The sequence below is a fragment of the Dendropsophus ebraccatus genome, chromosome 1 (assembly GCF_027789765.1).
Source record: "Dendropsophus ebraccatus isolate aDenEbr1 chromosome 1, aDenEbr1.pat, whole genome shotgun sequence".
In the NCBI taxonomy this organism is placed as follows: domain Eukaryota; kingdom Metazoa; phylum Chordata; class Amphibia; order Anura; family Hylidae; genus Dendropsophus; species Dendropsophus ebraccatus.
Window position 1 is genome coordinate 204,239,099 of NC_091454.1, and position 20,408 is coordinate 204,259,506.

At 41.6% G+C, this 20,408-nt stretch overlaps 1 protein-coding gene across 1 annotated transcript in view; it reads right to left on the minus strand.

Annotated features, from left to right (window-relative positions):
• The window catches only part of PLEKHA2 (pleckstrin homology domain containing A2), a 55,279-nt gene extending 35,185 nt beyond the window's left edge, over positions 1 to 20,094 (minus strand). The window contains exons 1-5 of the mRNA XM_069966961.1: positions 19,777 to 20,094; positions 16,434 to 16,594; positions 13,513 to 13,569; positions 6,427 to 6,475; positions 4,481 to 4,578 (exon numbers count right to left, since the gene is read on the minus strand). Coding sequence (XP_069823062.1) covers positions 4,481 to 4,578; positions 6,427 to 6,475; positions 13,513 to 13,569; positions 16,434 to 16,571 — 342 coding nt within the window. The 5' untranslated portion in view covers positions 16,572 to 16,594; positions 19,777 to 20,094. The remainder of the gene's footprint in view (positions 1 to 4,480; positions 4,579 to 6,426; positions 6,476 to 13,512; positions 13,570 to 16,433; positions 16,595 to 19,776) is intronic.
• Positions 20,095 to 20,408: the final 314 nt, after the last annotated feature.

The following is a 20,408-nucleotide window of genomic DNA, read 5'->3' on the forward strand; positions in this document are numbered from 1 at the left end:
GCCCGTGTAATAGTACCCTTAGGCTCAATGTATGCAATACAACCGCCATACCTGGTCATAGTCCACCAGGAAGTATCCCTGGTTGTAGTTTGTAAGGGGCAGTCTCAGGGTCAGTGCGGGCCTAGGTGGTGCGCATTGCTGATATAGCGGTGTGTGTGGTGGTGTACTCTGTGGTCTTAATATGGGGGTGTTGTGGAGTGTGTAGGCCTATAACCACATGAGGTGGCAAGCCTGTTCTAGGTCTGTGACTAGACTAGGCCCCAATCCAGCCCCTGAGATGTATGCTGGTGCCGGGAAGGAGCGGCACAGCAAGATAGCATCTCAGATTCTCTAGGTGACTGTTGGTATTTAGGAATCATAGCGGCCCTGAGGAAATTACAGCTTAGGAATAGAGAGGTGTTAGAAGAAGACGAAGGCGGTCTAGAGGTCAGCATATGTGCTAAAGGGTTATCCAGCTTTATCAAAACATGGCCACTTTCTTCCAGAGACAGCACCACTCTTGTCACCAGTTTGGGTGAAGGCTTTTAAACTCAGTTCCATTGAAGTGAATGGAGCTTAATTGCAAACCACACCTGAACTAGACACAAGAGTGGTGGTGTCTCTGGAAGAAAGTCGCCATGTTTTTCTATACGACCATAGTAATGCTTAGTAATCCTGGTCACATTAAAAAGTCAGTTTTAAAAATTCTTTTTTTAAAAGAACCAGTTCCAGAAAGTTTTACAGATTTGTAAATTACTTGTAGAAACTCAAGCATTCCAGTACTTATCAGCTGCTGCATGCCCTACAGAAAGTGTCAAAGTACTGGAAGTACTTGAGATTTTTTTAAATAGAAGTAATTTAAAAATCTATCTAACTTTCTGACACCAGCTAGTTTGAAAACAAATTATTTCCCTGGAGTACCCCTTTAATTCTGTCAATGACCACCATAAGAGACCTTTATAGTCCCTCTCGCTCCCCTGATACTCATATTTTTGGACTTTTTCGGTTTCCGTCATTGTGTCCTCGGAAGGTTGGGTGCACATACCTTGCTGTTTATAGTAATGTATGTGAGACATAGTAATACTAGGTTCTAGTGAGATGTCATTTTGGGCCTGACTTTATGAGGGGAGTCGGCCTAGCTCATTCTCAGTATATCGGGTTGTGTAACATTATATACAGAATGTAAATAGTAGTAAATGTGCATCTTACTGAGGAGCAGCTGCACTTAGAGAAGCGGCCTCCCATGCTTCCACTTTCCTCTGTTTCCTTATAGCATCATGACAGCGTCCGTGTCACATGTCCTCACTAACAGAATCACATGAGTGGACGAACCATCACCTCCCACATGATCAGCTAAGGATTCTCCTGAAATTCTCTGTGCTGCTGCAGACCCCATATCTTCTAATGTGTAAATACATCCCCTCTTACATTATACAGCCCTGTCATATCACATGCAGTCACAAGTGGACTGGTCATCACCTCCCACATGATCAGCGCAGACATTTCCTGAAATTCTCTGTGCTGCTGGGAGCTCTGGTTCTTCTTATACTGTATAATTCAATGCAATGCAACCTTTTTACTGACGTGACTTTTCTTCTGTCTTTCGTATGCAGGACAATAACAGTTTTACTAGTAGCCTGGTTAACACCTCCCACATGTAAGGGCCCTATTCCATGGGACGATTATTGTTCAGAGTATCGTTAAGTCGTTCGAATCTAAACGATAATTGTTCGGTTGAATAGCAGTTAACGATTAACGACCGAACTAGAAATCGTTGATCGCTTAATAAGACCTGGACCTATTTTTATCGTTGCTCGTTCGCAAATCGTTCGCATTGAATAAGACGTCGTTCGGTCGCTCGCAGTAGTGACGAACGCAATAGCGACGACAAGACGACCGCAAGAACGATCATAAGTAACGATTATCGTTCCATGTAAATGGGTGAACGATTTCAGGTCTTTCGCAATAGCGGTCCTTTGGATCGTTTATCGTTAACGATTATGCAAACGATAATCGTCCCGTGGAATAGGGCCCTAAGTCTGAAAGTCTTTGCTGGGAACCTTGATCACCCAAAGGTTGTGCACGCATGATGGGAGGACCGCAGGTTTGGAAGCACTTCTCTAAATAGGTGATGTCACGGAAGTATGAATCGGCCATGTTGAATTTTAATACTCCGGTTATTCTCCGTGGAGACAAGCCGCTGCCATCTCCAGGCTTTCGCCTTTCCCTTCATTGATTAAACCAAATTGTGCATGTATGTATATGGGGGAAATGATTTGACTGACAACTATTGAAGGTGTATGGGCACCCGGTACGCATTTAGAGGTCCCCTTTAAGAAAGTTCTACAATGTCTGGAAGCCCCATAGGAAATGAATGGAGTGCTGCTCGCACATGCCCAATATGCTCTATTCATTCCACCATTTTCGTTATTGATGGGGTTCCCAACAGTTGGATACCCCGATTACCGTATTTCCCCTATAAGGTGCATAAGGAATCATTGTGCAAGCTGGGAATAAGGCTGTAAACATCTGTATCTTTGGAGGACCCAGCAAGTTCATTGAGAACCTAAAGCATTTAATTAGACTAGTGTAATGCACTGTCTCTCCTGTGGGGGTGCTGCAGGGAAACCGAGCACTTATTGACAGATGTCGCCATAGATAACAGAAGATTGTAGGTGGTCCAAACTGTCTGTGATCAGCTTACTGATGACAGACCCAAAAAAGTATTATCCAAAGTGACTAAACCCTTTAAGAAGCAGTAAGCATCACTCTTATTATTATTAGTATTATAAAATTAGCCAATTTTAGAAAGGCCCACACGTACGAATCACCCCATGACGCATTATACAAACATATAGGAGTGAAGCCAAAGCAAATGACTAGTTCCCAATATTACAGAAGAGCAATACAGAAAGTATGAACATGGTGAGGCACTGAGATAATAGAGGCGACAGATGTAGAAATTGTTATCCCAAAAGAAATTCACTTTATCTTGAGGCATCTTGCTCTCATTATATCCTGGAATGCAGTTTGGCAAATGGTTTCCGAGATATCCATCTACAGTATAAGGGCCTTATCACTTACACAGCTAGACTTTACACAGTAGACAACTACATTTATGATGGGGCTTTAAAGCTGCTGACTGGCACCAGGCAGAAATGGGCACAAGTAATAATATAAGGGGGGATTTATCAAACATGGTGTAAAGTGAGACTGGCTCAGTTGCCCCTAGCAACCAATCAGATTCCACCTTTCATTTTCCAAAGAGTCTGTGAGGAATGAAAGGTGGAATCTGATTGGTTGCTAGGGGCAACTGAGCCAGTTTCACTTTACACCATGTTTGGTAAATCTTCCCCATAGGGTCCCGGAAATTAGAAATCACCCACAAATTCCATACCCATGTATGAGGGAGCTAGCAAAGTTCTACAAAAAATATATATACAAGAATATATATATATTGGCCAAACCGAAATCACATTAAGACATCAGGATGGAAGAATCTTAAGTGAGGAAGGAAATATGACTGTACACCTTTGGCTTAAAGGGGTACACTGGTAAAAAAAAAGAAATCTTTCAGCTCAACTTGTGTCAGAAAGTTATATAGATTTGTAATTTACTTCTATTTAAAAATCTCCAGTCTGCCAGTACTTATCTGCTGCTGTGTGCCCTGCAGGAAGTGGAGAATTCTTTTCAGTTTGACACAGTGCTCTCTGCTGCCACCTCTGTCCATGTCATGAACTGTCCAGAGCAGGAGAGGTTTTCTATGGGGATTTGCTACTGCTCTGGATAGCTCCTGACATGGACAGAGGTGGCAGCAGAGAGCACTGTGTCAGATTGGAAAGAATACACCACTTCCTGCATGACATGCAGCGGCTGATACGTATGGGAAGACTTGAGATTTTTAAATAGAAGCAAATTACAAATCTATATAATTTTCTGACAATTGATTAGAATTTTTTTTTTTTATTATTGCTAGATTACCCCTTTAACCCCCATTCACCTGCCAGCTATATCTCCTGACCTTCTCCTTCAGATGGCTCAGCCTTGAGTGCATTTGATTTCAACAAAAAGAAGGAGGTACGCTGCTGCCAGACACCCCTGATGACAGCTTATCTATGAGAACAAGGGTCCTGGTTAGAGATGAGCGAACCTGGAGCATGCTCGAGTCCATCCGAACCCGAACTTTCGGCATTTGATTAGCGGTGGCTGCTGAAGTTGGATAAAGCCCTAAGGCTATGTGGAAATCATGGATATAGTCATTGGCTGTATCCATGTTTTCCAGACAACCTTAGAGCTTTATCCAAGTTCTGAAGCCCCCACTAATCAAATACCGAAAGTTCGGGTTCAGATCGACTCGAACCCGAACCCGGTTCGCTCATCTCTAGTCCTGATGTTCCTATATGCTACTATAAGGGAAATGTCATAATGGTTAACCTAGAGTCCAACACCCATAGAATACATACATGAGTAGTCAGAAGAAGAAGCCATGTCCATTACTCACTGTGATTTTGCTTGCTGCATTTAAAGCATCCACCCATCCCTGAAGATCCTTGGGGTCACTGGCTTGAAAAAAATATCTCTGAGATAAGGCATTAATAACTGGTGGAAATAAAAAAAAACATAGTGGTATAAATTACTCAAGAAATAGATGATTGATAGATAGATAGATAGATAGATAGATAGATAGATAGATAGGAGATAGATAGATAGATAGATAGATAGATAGATAGATAGATAGATAGATAAATAGATAGATAGGAGATAGATAGATAGATAGGAGATAGATAGATAGATAGATAGATAGATAGATAGATAGATAGGAGATAGATAGGAGATAGATAGATATATAGATAGATAGATAGATAGATAGATAGATAGATAGATAGGAGATAGATAGATAGATAGATAGGAGATAGATAGATAGATAGATAGATAGATAGATAGATAGGAGATAGATAGATAGATAGATAGATAGATAGATAGATAGATAGATAGATAGATAGGAGATAGATAATAGATAGATAGATAGATAGATAGATAGAAGATAGATAGATAGATAGATAGATAGATAGATAGATAGATAGGAGATAGATAGATAGATAGATAGATAGGAGATAGATAATAGATAGATAGATAGATAGATAGATAGATAGATAGAAGATAGATAGATAGATAGATAGATAGATAGATAGATAGATAGAAGATAGATAGATAGATAGATAGATAGATAGATAGATAGGAGATAGATAGAAGATAGATAGGAGATAGATAGGAGATAGATAGATAGATAGATAGGAGATAGAAGATAGATAGATAGATAGATAGGAGATAGATAGATAGATAGATAGATAGATAGATAGATAGATAGATAGAAGATAGATAGATAGATAGATAGATAGATAGATAGATAGGAGATAGATAGATAGATAGATAGATAGATAGATAGATAGTCTAAGAATTCTGCAGCACAACCAAGTATAGTGAAAAAAGTTAGATGCATCTGTAGGGAGTCTCTATAGCCATAGCTGTATCTATGTTTTCCCAGACTCCCTAGAGCTGCATCCAGCTTCTCCAGCCACCAGTATATAAATGCAGAGTGACTGGACGTGAGTATGCTGGAGTGCCGCTCATCTCTAGTGGTTACCTCAACATATACACAAGTGCACAATGCACTTCTCACATAGCAGGAAGTGTTCTCCCTCTCACACAGCATTATTCTAACAGCCCTACACAACCACACACTGACAGGAGAACCGCCCCATTCATACAGACAAACGGCCCTATTTCACCGGACGATTATCGTTCGCATAATCGTTAACGATTAACGATTAACGATCTCAAACGACCGCTATTGCGAAAGACCTGAAAACGTTCACTCATTTCCATGGAACGATAATCGTTACTTATGATCGTAATTGCGGTCGTTTTTTCTTCGCTATTTATTTGCTATTGCGTTCGTATCTATTGCGAACGACTGAACGACGTCTTATTTAATGCGAACGATTTGCGAACATTTTGCAAACGAGCAACGATAAAAATAGGTCCAGGTCTCATAAAGCGATCAACGATTTCTCGTGCGGTCGTTTATCGTTAACTGCATTTCAACCGAACGATTATCGTTTAGATTCGAACGATTTAACGATAATCTGATAATCGTCCGGTGGAATAGGGCCCAAAGGAACCCATCCACCCATCCCAATATAGCTTATGGCCTCCCATGCTAGCCCTAGCTCACTGACCGCACAGTCACATGACCCCATCGGCGGACTGCCCTGTGGCCATATTGCATAAAGGCACAGTAACCGTAACAAACACAATAACACTAAAGCAAGGAATATAGGCACAGAAAAAAAGAGTGGATAGTATGGCAATTCTCGATATAAGCAGAAAGCAAGGGGTTAATCACATACATATACATATATAGATATATATGGAATATGTCCTTACCGAAGCAATGCGTCAGCCGGGATTTCTGTTTCGCAGCAGCTACGCTGACCTGGCAATAAAAAGATCATCAGTCTGGGTTATTTTTGTTATGTGCTAAATAAGGAGAATGCAATAAAAAAATAATAGAGGAGTAGGTGAGAGATGTATTTAGACAGGGTAAGCCGTATGGTTCCCAACACACCCCCAGACCGTGACTCACAACGTGGCTCTGACTCTACCAGGACGTGATATCCAGGGAATTCATACACCTTCCCTATATACATGTCAAACCTAAGTCATTTAAAGGGGTTGTTCACCAACTTTTTTTTCTTTCAAATCAACTGGTCCCAGCAAGTGGCAGAAATTTGTAATTTACTTCTATTAGAAAATCTCAAGTCTTACAGTACTTATCAGTTGCTGTATGCTTTGCAGGAAGTTGTATTATTTCCAGTCTGGAGAACAACTAGAAGTTTTCTATGGGGATTTGCTACTGCTCTAGACAGTTCCTGACATGTACAGAGAGCACTGTGTCAGACTGGAAAGAATATACCACTTCCTGCAAGACGTACAGCAGCTGATAAGTAATGGAAAATATGAGATGTTTTAATAGAAGTAAATTACAAATCTCTGGCACTTTCTAGGTTGATTTAAAAGAAAAACATTTTTTTGGGTGAACTTCCCCTTTATTTAGGGTTTTTTTAGGTTTAGAAAAACGTCTTTCTTTAAGATCCATCACCACTCCTGTCTTCAGTTTGGGTGTAGGTTTTCTAGTTTTGCAGCTCTGTTACATTGAAGTGAATGGAGCCAAATTGCAATGCCACACACAACCTGAGAACAAGGGTGGTGCTGTTTTTGAATCCTATATAACCTCTTTAAAATGAATGACTGACTATGGATGTTGTTGATAGGCCTAGGATCTTCTCTCAGCTGTGGCTCATTGAGGTAGCAGGGCTTTTTCTAATCCTGGATAACCCCTTAAAGTGCTTATCTAGGTTTAAAAAAAAAAGTGGCCACTTCTTCCAAAAACAGCGCCACTCCTGTCCCCATGTTGTGTGTGGGATTGCAACTTGGCCTTATTCGCTTTAATGGAAAAGAGCTGCAATACCACACACAACCTGAGGAAAAGGGTGGTGCTGTTTTTGAATCCTAGATAACCTCTTTAAAATGTATGGCTGACTATGGATATAGGAGATAGGCCTCAGCCTTCTCTCAGCTCTGGCTCATTAAGGGGTCCTGAGCATTGGGCCCCTTCTATTACGTCTATGTGCCCATTGTCGTGGTTATAATAGAAGCATGGCCACGCTATGTTATATAACAGAGTGACATCCCATTATCTCCATACTAACATAATACATGTAGGGGCATGCCTCAGCCCTATTGCCCAATGCAGACGTGCTTGCTCACAAACTCTCACTTCCTCATGTCCACTTCCCCTTTTTTTTCCCTCCCAGCCGGATGATTCTCTTCTGCTGATGCAGACGGCTCGGACGCTGGACGTCCAGCACATGGAGGTGACTCGCCACCGCCGCTGCTTCACCCTCGAGCTGTTTAGACTCACTGAAAACCTCTATTCTTACACCAAGTACACAGACAACTCAGAGGAATATCACATGACAAGCCAAGAAGCACAGATACATGTGCAGTGTAACTAAATAGTTATACCTACATACCGTGCAATGTCATATAATACTTGTATACCATGTGCACACATAATACCACCATCCAGTGGTAGCATAATAGCTCCCTTCAATGCAATATAACTAATACTGCCATATACATATAACGACTACTGCCATATACAAATAAATAATACTGCCATATACATATAAATAATACTGCCATATAATATAACTAATACCACCATATTCATATAAATAATACTGCTATATAATATAACTAATACCACCATATACATATAAATAATACTGCCATATATATATAACTAATACTACCATATACATATAACTAATACTGCCATATACATATAAATAATACTGCCATATACATATAAATAATACTGCCATATAATATAACTAATACCACCATATGCATATAAATAATATTGCCATATACATATAACTACTACTGCCATATACATATAAATAATACTGCCATATACATTTAAATAATACTGCCATATAATATAACTAATACCACCATATACATATAAATAATACTGCTATATAATATAACTAATACCACCATATACATATAAATAATACTGCCATACGATGCCGATATAGCACTGCCATATATTAGGTAAACAGTGCATATATATATAATATGGTCTTACATAACACCATATAGTATATTAATAATACTGTCATATGATGTCTATATAGTACTGTCTTACATAATGACACCATATAGTATATAAATAATACTGCCATAGGTTGCCTATATAGCACTGCGCCATGTATTAGTTAATCAGCGCATATATAATACTGTCTTACAGTGCCTACATAATAACAGCATAGGCTATGTTCACACAACATAAGTTCAGTATTAATCATTAAGTAAATACTGCTATATAATGTCCCACACAATATCATTCTACCCCAAAATGCCACCATTCAGTGACCAAATAATGGTGCCTTATAATGGCTCAATAATACCATAATATACAATCTAAATAATACTACCATGCTATGCCTACATAATACCAGCAAACATTATACAAATAATTATACTCCACCATACAGTAACCAAACTGCCTTACAATGCCTAAATAATACCACCATACAGCATCCAAATACTGCTGCCATATAGTGCCTGCAAAGAACTGTCACATACCCCCCACAATCAGTGCAAAAATAATCCTGCCTTACAGTGCCTACATAATACCACCATACAGTATACAAACAATACCGCCCCCATAACACTGCGATATATTCCCCACACAGTACAGGTTACAATTATTACAGCGAAAAAGCCTAAATAATACCACCATACTATACACAAATGGTGCTACCATATTTTTCTTATACACAATGCAGCCAATGAGTATACAAATATTACTGCCATACAATTATTAATTCATGAAGAGCATTAAAGGGTTACTCCAGCAAAAATATTTTTCTTTCAAATCAACTAGTTTCAGAAAGTTATATAGATTTGTAATTTACTTCTATTTAAAAATCTCCAGTCTTTCAGTACTTATCAGCTGCTGTATGTCCTGAAGGAACTGGTGTATTCTTTCCAGTCGGACACAGTGCTCTCTGCTGCCACCTCTGTCTGTGACAGGAACTGTCCATGTCAGTAGCAAATCCCCAAAGGGAAACCTCTCCTGCTCTGGACAGTTCCTGACATGGACAGAGGTGGCAGCAAAGAGCACTGTGCCAGACTGGAAAGAATACACCACTTCCTGCAGGGCATACAGCAGCTGATAAGTACTGGAACACTGGAGAGTTAATAGGAGTAAAACCAGAAATGACACATTGCGATCGGCAAATGACAAACTCAGCTGGGCCACATCTGTTAGATACCGGATAAAAGCTGAGTTCAGAGTGAACACCCCTGATGAAGACGCCTGCTTTATATCACACGCCCCAAAGGGTATTGAAACCACATCACATATGGCTGCTCACAGCGACAAGTCTGATCTGTTAGATAGGAAGCTAGCGGTCGCTGTGATGATCAGTCCGCGAGTTATCACTGTTGTATTTCTAGCACAATGACAACTCTTACTGGTTAATGTCACTTAGGAAAAACCCGCTGGGGCCTTGAATAACGGATAATATATCCAAATAGGACACTGACATATACCAGTATGGACAGGCACAGGTCCCATTGACTTCAATGGTTCAAATATTCAAGTTTTGGCGTTAATTAAAAAGCATGGTGTACTGTAGTTATAGTTACCCTCAAAATAATTACCTCCAGGGTATCCAAGTAATACAGTCCCCAAATAATACAACTATACAGTGCTCCATACATTGCTTAAAGGGGTGCTCCAGCAGGATTTTTATTTTTATTTTTTCAAATCAACTGGTGTCAGAAAGTTATACAGATTTGTAATTTACTTCTATTTAAAAATCTCCAGTGTTCCAGTACTTACCAGCTGCTGCATGTCCTTCAGGAAGTGTTGTATTCTTTCCAGTCTGACACAGTGCTCTCTGCTGCCACCTCTGTCCATGTCAGGAACTGTCCGGGGCAGTAGAGGTTTTCTATGGGCATTTGCTCCTGCTCTGGGCAGTTCTTGACATGGACAGAGGTGGCAGCAGAGAGCACTGTGTCAGACTGGAAAGAATACACCACTTCCTGCGGGACATAAAGCAGCTGATAAGTACTGGAAGACGTGGGATTTTTAAAGAGAAATACATTGCAAATCCATGTAACTTTCTGAAACCACTTGATTTGAAAGAGTTCTTTTTTTGCCAGAGTACCCCTTTAAATAAGGGTAATATAGCATACAACATAGTGCTAAAACATGTAGCCAGTCTAATATAAGACTTTCATTCATAGTCACAGATCGCTGCTTTAACTTTCTTCACTGCTGCAAGCTGGAATCCAGTTGTTTTGGGAGAATCCATAGGGAGTGAAATCCTATCCAGGCCTGTATGTTAGTAACATCTGACAGACATGTGTGTCTATTGGCTCCCTCATAGAGAGCCTTATATGACCCCATCCTATTTCTGGGCTGTATACGTATAACGGCTCCTTCTGATGTCAATTGCTTTGTTTATTTTTCATGGATATTTAAAAAAACAAAACAATAGATAACAGAATTAATTGATTGGCTGATGCCATTGCTTCTAACGGTTGGAAGTGGATGACTCTTGTCACTTGATTTAAACACTGCAAATTGGAGCAATTTTTGGTTTGGGGTAAAATAGCTTCCTTTCCTGTGTTATCTTTTTTGTTACATCCTCCCTCTAAATTACATAAGCCCAAGCTATTACATCTAGTTAAGGGCAAGAGTTCCAGTGGCATAGCTCCCATGGAGGCAGACCACGCAACTGCTATGGGGCCTGGCGAAACGTGGTTTGCCTCCCTGGTGGCTACGGCTCACAGCACCCACTGGCAGGAACTGGCCTGCCCAGTCTCTCTTGTGGCCAGAGGCAGCATTGCACCTCTTTCCACAAGAGTAACACCCCCCCCCCCCCCCTTTGCTGCACATACTCACATGACCAGGCTGCCGGTGCGGTCCTTTGTCGCTCTATTCTCCCAGCTCTCCGGCAAGTCACTCGGGTGCTGGGGGTTTGGAAGGACGAAACGCTGTGCCAGCAGAGGGGGTCATGTCAGTATGGGGGGTGTTGCCCGTACAGGATTCTTTGGGCCCTCTACAGTTTCTTGCTATGGGATTCCCATGAATCCTAGCTACACCCCTGTATGCAAGCCGAGGAGCACTATGGCCAAATAGGCTGACCATGTGGTCTCAAGGTACCGATACAGCTTGAATAAGTGTCAGACACTGGTTGACAATGGTTGTTCCATGTAGACTTATTTCTCCCATCCTCCTTATACACAACCAAATGTTCATGTGTTCCCTATGGGGAGACGAGGAGTAACCATCAGAGTGCTCTAGTGCCGGCTTATCCCTCCGAGAACAGAGGGGATGGTTATCATAACCGACCCCTATCTGCACCAACATCATCTGTCAATGGACATTTGGGAGGCCCCCAGCATCTGGTTTAGCTGACTTTAGTATATAGTGTATGGGGGCCTTTAAGTCGGCTGACCATGCGCTGCTTCTTGGGCAACCAGGGTAAGGTGCCCCATGAAGGGATTATCTTATTAAAGTGAAGCCCTTTTAAAATGCAAAAATTACTTTTTACCTAAAAAAACTGCTCTAAAGTTTGGCCACTAGGGGGGAGATTTATCAAACATGGAAACATGGCAAGTGAAACTGGCTCAGTTGCCCCTAGCAACCAATCAGATTCCACCATTCATTTTCCAAAGAGTCTGTGAGGAATGAAAGGTGGAATCTGATTGGTTGCTAGGGGCAACTGAGCCAGTGTCACTTTACACCATGTTTGATAAATCTCACCCTAGGTGTCTACGTTTTCTGCAATCTGCCATTCACTGCCTGTTGTTACGGGAAATCTGTCTCTATCAAAGACTCACGACAAAACACAGGAAGTGGGGAGGGGTTTAGCATGTACTATATGGAACACAGAGAGAGTCTGGGAAAGCTTAACTGTGTAGCTACAAACCGAGCCATTCTACCTGCTGTGGGTGACCCACACTGTTCCTAAAAGGTAAATCAAGGTTTTCCTTTCATCTTTTATCACCTATCTTTTACATCAGTGTAAATGCCAGGGTACCTATCGCTGTATATCCACAGTGCTGCTTCCTGTAGCTTTTCAGCAGCAGCATCTGCAACCGCAACGCCCCCATTATGGTTATGAGGGCGCCATGTTGGCATGAACCAGCATCAGAATGGACCGCACTCTATAGTGGCTTATTGCCCTTTGCCATATGTGATCATTACATTTATGCCCATTGTTCCAGTAGACTTAAAGGAGAAGTCCGGCGAAAATTTTTATTAAAGTATTGTGTTGCCTCCCCAAAAAAGTTATACAAATGACCAATATACACTTATTATGGGAAATTTTTGCTGGACCTTTAATGTTTTATCCTGAATGATACAAATGTATTCACTGTTTAAATTAAATAATATGAGTGGTAATGAAATGTACATGTGAACACAACCCTACAGAGGCAAAGGTATATAGATCTATATAGTAAAGTCTTATATGGGAAACCTAAAACCTATGGAAGTTTTTTCCAGACGGAATCGTCGCTGATGTCTGAACTGGTCACAACCTTTAACATTATTGTCTAATAGACTAAGGTTAAAAAAAGACTTTAAAAAAAAAAAAGAAGCACTAAAGCCCTAAAAATATCCTGAGACAAAGACAGGAAATCAGGCAGCATTGCTCAAGAAAAAGCCGAAAGTGATCAAAGGCTTCAGCCCCCGATGGACGCTACATAGTCATATGCATCACAGCCAACTCATACATGAGATAAGAGAAAGATACATGTATACAGCGCCACCCCTGTCTATAGGCTGTGTCTGGTATTGCAGTAGTCAGGTGAAAGAGGCTGACCCGCAATACTAGACTGAGGCATTGGTCTTTATATCGGGTGAGAGTGAACACTTACTTTGGATATATATGTCAGTTTTAATGACCCCACTGCTCCGGCGCCTCTGGGCAGGTTCTGGAAAGGAAAACACAGAAATATGATCATATATATGTATATATATATATATATATATATATATATATATATATATATATATATATATAGTCCCTAAAGAATTGTCCAGGGTTGGAAAACAGTTTTTTTTTTTTGTTTTTGTTTTTTTTGCAGAAACAGTGCCACCCCTGTCTATAGGCTGCACCTGGTATTGCAGCTTATTCCTGTTCTCTTACATGGGACTGAGCTTGACTACTAGTTACTAAATGTTTTCTATATTTATGGTTAGTAAGGACGCTCGATATATTTTGTTCTTCTTGTAGATGTTGCTGTCACCACCGGCAGCTGCTACTGTGGAGGAGAAAAGTTTTTCCTAAGTCTCAACAGCGGAAGAGGAAGTGGCATCGGCCGAGCTTGATGTGCCCCAGAATACGGCTTCAGTTTAACCACTTCGTGACCATGGTGTGGGTGTTAGGGGGGGGGGAATGATTACCACCCTTCATGACCAAAAGGAACTTACATCTGAAATTTTTGCTCTATCTCAGGTTATGTAGGTTATGTGTCTAGTAAATTAAATTACCAGTGACCTATACGTTCTACCAGTTCTACTAATACTACCAGTAATTGTCTGGTGCACAGCTTATAGGGTAAAGAGAGGCCTTTAGATCCAGTTATGTGACATGGCCAGAATTTGACAGAGGCATGTAAGGGGTTAAACTGTCAGGATCAGCGGCTTCTTAAGTCATAGTGACAGCCGAGCCGCTGTGCTTAATGACACCACCATAGAACCATAGAGATTCTAGTGGCTAAAAAGGAGATGGTGAGAAAAAGGTTGAAGCCCCAAGAAGAGATATTGGGGGTCTCCATTTCTTAAAGGGGTTATCCAGTGCTACAAAAACATGGACACTTTCTTTCAAAGACAACACGTCTCCAGTTGAGGTGTGCTTTGCAATTAAGCTCCATTCACTTCAATGGAACTGAGCAGCAAAACCTGCACCCAAGCTGGAGACAAGTGTGGGGCTGTCTCTGGAAGAAAGTGGCCATGTTTCACAAACTACATACTTTCTTTTATCTCTGGGCAGAGTCTCCATTGGCTGCCACAGTGCTTCACCTATAACCATAACAAATAAGTGGCTTGCTGGCACCCAGTAAATGGAGAACACTCCCTCCTAGCTATGCCCAACTTGTGGGGGAGAAGAGAGAGAGAGAGAGAGAGAGAGAGAGAGAGACTCAAACATGGAGACTCAGTTGTTCCTGGAATGGCAGTATAATATATAATATATGAGAGTCAAAAGGGAACAGCTGGTCAGCATCTTCTGAGAAACACATTTTCTGGGACAAACTGATATATTCTCTGGAAAGTGCAGATAGCTGCCAACAAGGCATGTAGAGCAAGTTAGGTAATAGCAGTTTTGGTAAAAGTGCACAAAATTGTTACACCTCCTATTAGAACTCTGCTGTGGGGGGGGGGGAAGACTCAAAGGCTTTCTCTATGTGTGGGTCGGGAAGGACTCACAGGCTTTCTCTGTGTGGTGGGGGAAGCAGGGCTCACAGGCTTTCTCTATGTGTGGTGGGGGGAGCAGGACTAACAAACTTTCTCTATGTGTGGTGGAAGCAGAACTCACAGGCATTCTCTATGTGTGGTGGGGGAAGCAGGACTTTCTATATGTGTGGTGGGGGAAGCAGGACTCACAGGCTTTCTCTATGTGTGGTGGGGGGAGCAGGACTCACATGTTTTCTCTATGTGTGGTGGAGGAAGCAGGACCCAAATGTTTTCTCTATGTGCGGTGGAGGAAGCAGGACTCACAGGCTTTCTCTATGTGTGATGGAGGAAGCAGGACCCACATGTTTTCTCTATGTGTGGTGGAGGAAGCAGGACTCACAGGCTTTCTCTATGTGTGGTGGGGGAAGCAGGACTCACAGGCTTTCTCTATGTGTGGTGGAGGAAGCAGGACTCACAGGCTCTCTCTATGTGTGTGGTGGGGGACGCAGGACTCACAGGCTTTCTCTGTGTGTGGTGAGGGAATCAGGACTCACAGACTTTCTCTATGTGTGGTGGGGGAAGCAGGACTCACAGGCTTTCTTTATTTGTGGTGGGGGAAGCAGGACTCACAGGCTTTCTTTATGTGTGGTGGGGGGAAGCAGGACTCACAGGCTTTCTTTATGTGTGGTGGGGGAAGCAGGACTCACAGGCTTTCTTTATGTGTGGTGGAGGAAGCAGGACTCACAGGCTTTCTCTGTGTGTGGTGGAGGAAGCAGGACTCACAGGCTTTCTTTATGTGTGGTGGGGGGAAGCAGGACTCACAGGCTTTCTTTATGTATGGTGGGGGAAGCAGGACTCACAGGCTTTCTTTATGTGTGGTGGAGGAAGCAGGACTCACAGGCTTTCTCTGTGTGTGGTGGAGGAAGCAGGACTCACAGGCTTTCTTTATGTGTGTGGGGGGGGAAGCAGGACTCACAGGCTTTCTCTATGTGTGGTGGGTGGAGCAGGACTCACAGACTTTCTCTGTGTGTGGTGGAGGAAGCAGGACTCACAGGCTTTCTTTATGTGTGGTGGAGGAAGCAGGACTCACAGGCTTTCTTTATGTGTGGTGGGGGGGAAGCAGGACTCACAGGCTTTCTCTATGTGTGGTGGGGGAGCAGGACTCACAGGCTTTCTCTATGTGTGGTGGGGGAGCAGGACTCACAGGCTTTCTCTATGTGTGGTGGGTGGAGCAGGACTCACAGGCTTTCTCTATGTGTGGTGGGGGAAGCAGAACTAATGGAGAATAATGGAGAACTAAATCTCCTCAAGCTCCATCTCTCTCCCTCTTGCTATGGTGCTCTCACATACAGATTTGAAAGCTCCCCTTTTACTGCATTGCTATGAGGTCTGCAGTGCTCACCTGTGGGTTATCCATGTACCAGATCAGGTGATTGGCCTGGGTATCCAGGATGAAATATCTTCGGAGAAATCTCCCACTGTCTGCATCTTCGATGTCCAGAAACCCACAGGTTCTGTTCCTCCGATCCACATAAGGCATTCCTAATGCATCCACACATCACCCTGCACCAGGAAACAATACATTTTATTATTATTATTATTATTATTATTATTATTATTATTATTATTATTATCCAAAGAAGCTGAATTCCCATCTACAGTTATTATGATCTATTGAAACTTTTCCTCTGATGACTTTTTTTTAAATATATTTTAACTTTTTTTTTTTTTTCTCATCAAGACCAGGAGTAGATCTTAAAGAGGAGACACTTTACATTCTTCTCGTCTCTTTGTATTTAACCCCGGTTGTGGTCTGTTCAGAATGAGGCATTCAGAGATATTTAGGTCCCCAGTATGGGATCCAGCATTGGGCAATATAATGTGACTCTTTATATAATAGACAGGGCATGCATTCTACATAATGGTAACACAGTCATAGTCAATTATGGGGTGGAGGCTGGCCTGTGTATACAATGACAACAGCAGAGTTTCGTGTCCCGTTAAAGTGAACATGCCCTGTGTAGTTGTATGGTGGACAACTAGACTCGTATCCTTGAATGAACCCAATGTAGTTCGGTTCTTTCTTTACCATTGCATGACTAGAGTTCATTGCAATATTGTTTCGTTCTATAGATGTCGTCAGGACCCCCTGGGTAATACGATACTTTATGGTCTCACATAATAGACGTATATTTGGGTGAAGATTTCTTAAAGGCGACTCTAATGAATTGGTTGTCTATTAATTCAGACATATAACAAGTGTTCTAAGTGTTCTAATCCCTAAAGAGTCCTGAAAAGACAGAATTGGGGGAGATTTATCCAACATGGTGTAAAGGAGTAAAAGAGGAGGAATTCCGCGGCAAAACTCTCCGCGACAAAGACTCAGTTGCCCCTAGCAACCAATCAGATTCCTCACAGACTCTTTGGAAAATGAAAGGTGGAATCTGATTGGTTGCTAGGGGCAACTGAGCCAGTTTCACTCTACACCATGTTTGATAAATCTCCCCCATAGTGTCTGGTTACAGATCTCTACCAGCAGAATGACTTGTACAAAGCTGAAGGAATCAGTGGATGATCTACTAGATTCAGGGTTTTACGGTAGATTCGCTCTGCTCTATAGATAACTCCTGCCCGCATAGTATACAGCTATATGACCACTGGACAGTAGTGATAATACTAGCGGTGAATGCTGCCGTACATCACCCATACAGTACAACCACCAAGTGTCTGTATATAACCAGCAAACCTTGCTTCAGTAGGATCTCCATACAGTATTCAGTACTATATATAATCCCCATATTCTCATCATTCATATCAAAACTCTTGTTGAATGTATCCATAGGGCCCCACCTGTCCATCCTGCATAGGCCAGCATGGCTTCTTTTGGCATAAGTCAATTTACCCATTTTTAAGACTAGGCTATACTATACTGAGTGATCCAGGAAATATATATATATATATATATATATATATATATATATATATATGTCTCATATGTCATGCTATCAGTGGTAGGCTATTGGTAATGTAAGGCTATTTGCTATCTATATGCCTATAATTTAGTATACATTGCAGCCTTTTATCCCTATGCTATGGTATGTATTGCAGCTTTCCCTATATTCACAATCTATAGCAATATTCGCTATCTATATGCCTATATTGTAGTATACATTGCTGCCTTCTGCTTGGTATCGATGGTAGCCTGTTGGGGATATATTGGATGTATCACTATTTCTATCCCTACGCTATGGCATCTGTTGCAGCTTTCTGTGTTGGTCCTAGTGGTGGCCTATTGGTAATGTGACGCTATTTTCTATCTATAAGTCTATACTGTGGTATACATCACATCCTTTTGTCATAGTATCGCTGGTAGCCTATGGGTGATGTATGACTATTTGATACCTATATAACTATAATTTGGTATACATTGCAGCTTTCTGTCTTATTATTGATATGTCTATCCCTATGCTATGGTAGGTACTACAGCTTTCTATCTTGGTACAGTACAAGTGGTAGCCTATTGGTAATGTATGGGTATTTGCTCTCTCTCTCTCTTATATATATATATAATATATGTATATATATATATATATATATATATATATATATATATTGCAGCTTTCTGATATAACTTATGAAAAAAGTCTGACAATACATACAATACAGTCCACTGCAGCCCCTTATATAAGGAGACTCTAGACAACAGCTTACTTTTCTACCCCCTGAATATCCTACAAATCAGTGGGCAGAACTAGGCTGTGACCTGATCTACAGTCAGGTGACCACTGGTCATTCGCTGTATACCCTGCATTGTATCGTCACCGGCCATTAGATATGACCCCAATACTTGATCAGATATGACCCCCATATTTGATTAGATGTGACCCCAATACTCAATCAGGTATGACCCCAATATTTGATCAGATATGACCCCAATACTCAGCTATATATGACCCCAATACTCAATTAGATATGACCCCAATACATGATTAGATATGACCCCAATACTCTACTCGATTAAATAAGACCCCAATACTCGATTAGATATGACCCCAATACCTGATTAGATATGACCCCCATACTCGATTAGATATGACCCCAATGCCCAATTAAATATGACCCCAGTACTCAATTAGATATGACCCCAATACTCAATTAGGCATGACCCATTTTCTGATTATATATTACCCCAATACCTGATTAAATATGACCCCAATACTCTATTCGACTAAATAAGACCCCAATACTCTATTAGATATGACCCCAATACCATCCCATCCCAATAATCTGTAACACTGGTCCGCAACTCGTGGCCCTCCAGCTGTTGAAAAGTTACTACTCCCACTATACCCGGGCAGCCTGCAGCTGTACTGTCATGCTGGGAGTTATAGTTTGGAATTGTGGCAAGTATATACAGGTATAAGAATAACACTATATAAGTATATACAGGTATAAGAATAACACTAAGTATATACAGGTATAAGCCACTATAGGATCCAGTTGTAATAAAACTAGATCACTAGACATGTAGGTCCCCTATACTGTTATAATAAACCGCCATGTAGATCCCATATACCGCCACCTATAATCAGCCTTTGACTTGACGCATACTGTACATACACTCGAGTGGTCACCATATATATTATATATCACATAAAGCTGACCTTCTCTCCATATGGATAGTCTACAGGTTGGTAACCATTGCTCGCTACATCTATACGTATAGGGATCCCATATGATCCTACCTTAACACTTGTCTTGGTTCTGCTTGTATTTATTCATGTTGGGGTCAGCAGGCTCCATCTGACCCCCCCTCGCCGTGCTCCTCAGAATGGTTCGCCGTAACACAGTCTTGAAGTTTGCTTTATCTAGGTCGAGAATCCTTTGACGTGAAGTCCTGTTGGCTTGGAAAACTTTTTTTTCTTTTCTCGTTGTGGATCTTCAAGGGTTATTCCTAGAACAAGTGAGGAGGCAAGTGCAGAAGTGTCCTGCTCCTCAGGATCATCTCACAGCCACTTCCCCTCCTTGTGTGTTTGTTTGTCTCCTTCCTAATCACTGAGTCTTCCCCTGACAATCAGTGTGACAGGCACGCCTCACGCTGCACACCCCTGCACACACAAAAGACACACTCACAAGTGTGGGCCGGGTTATGATGAAGAGCACTGAGAAGCAGGAAGCTGGAGAAGCAGACCGAGCCGGGCTCGCAACGTGTTCAGACGCTATGGATCATAGTGACCCATAGATACTTTTTGCCAACCTGGGGCACACTTGCGGTTGGAAAACTACAACCCCCATCATGCCCCGACAGCCTTCGGCTGTCGTGGCATCATGGGGTTTGTAGTTTTCCAAAAGGCGGAGAGCCATAGGTTGCAAAATG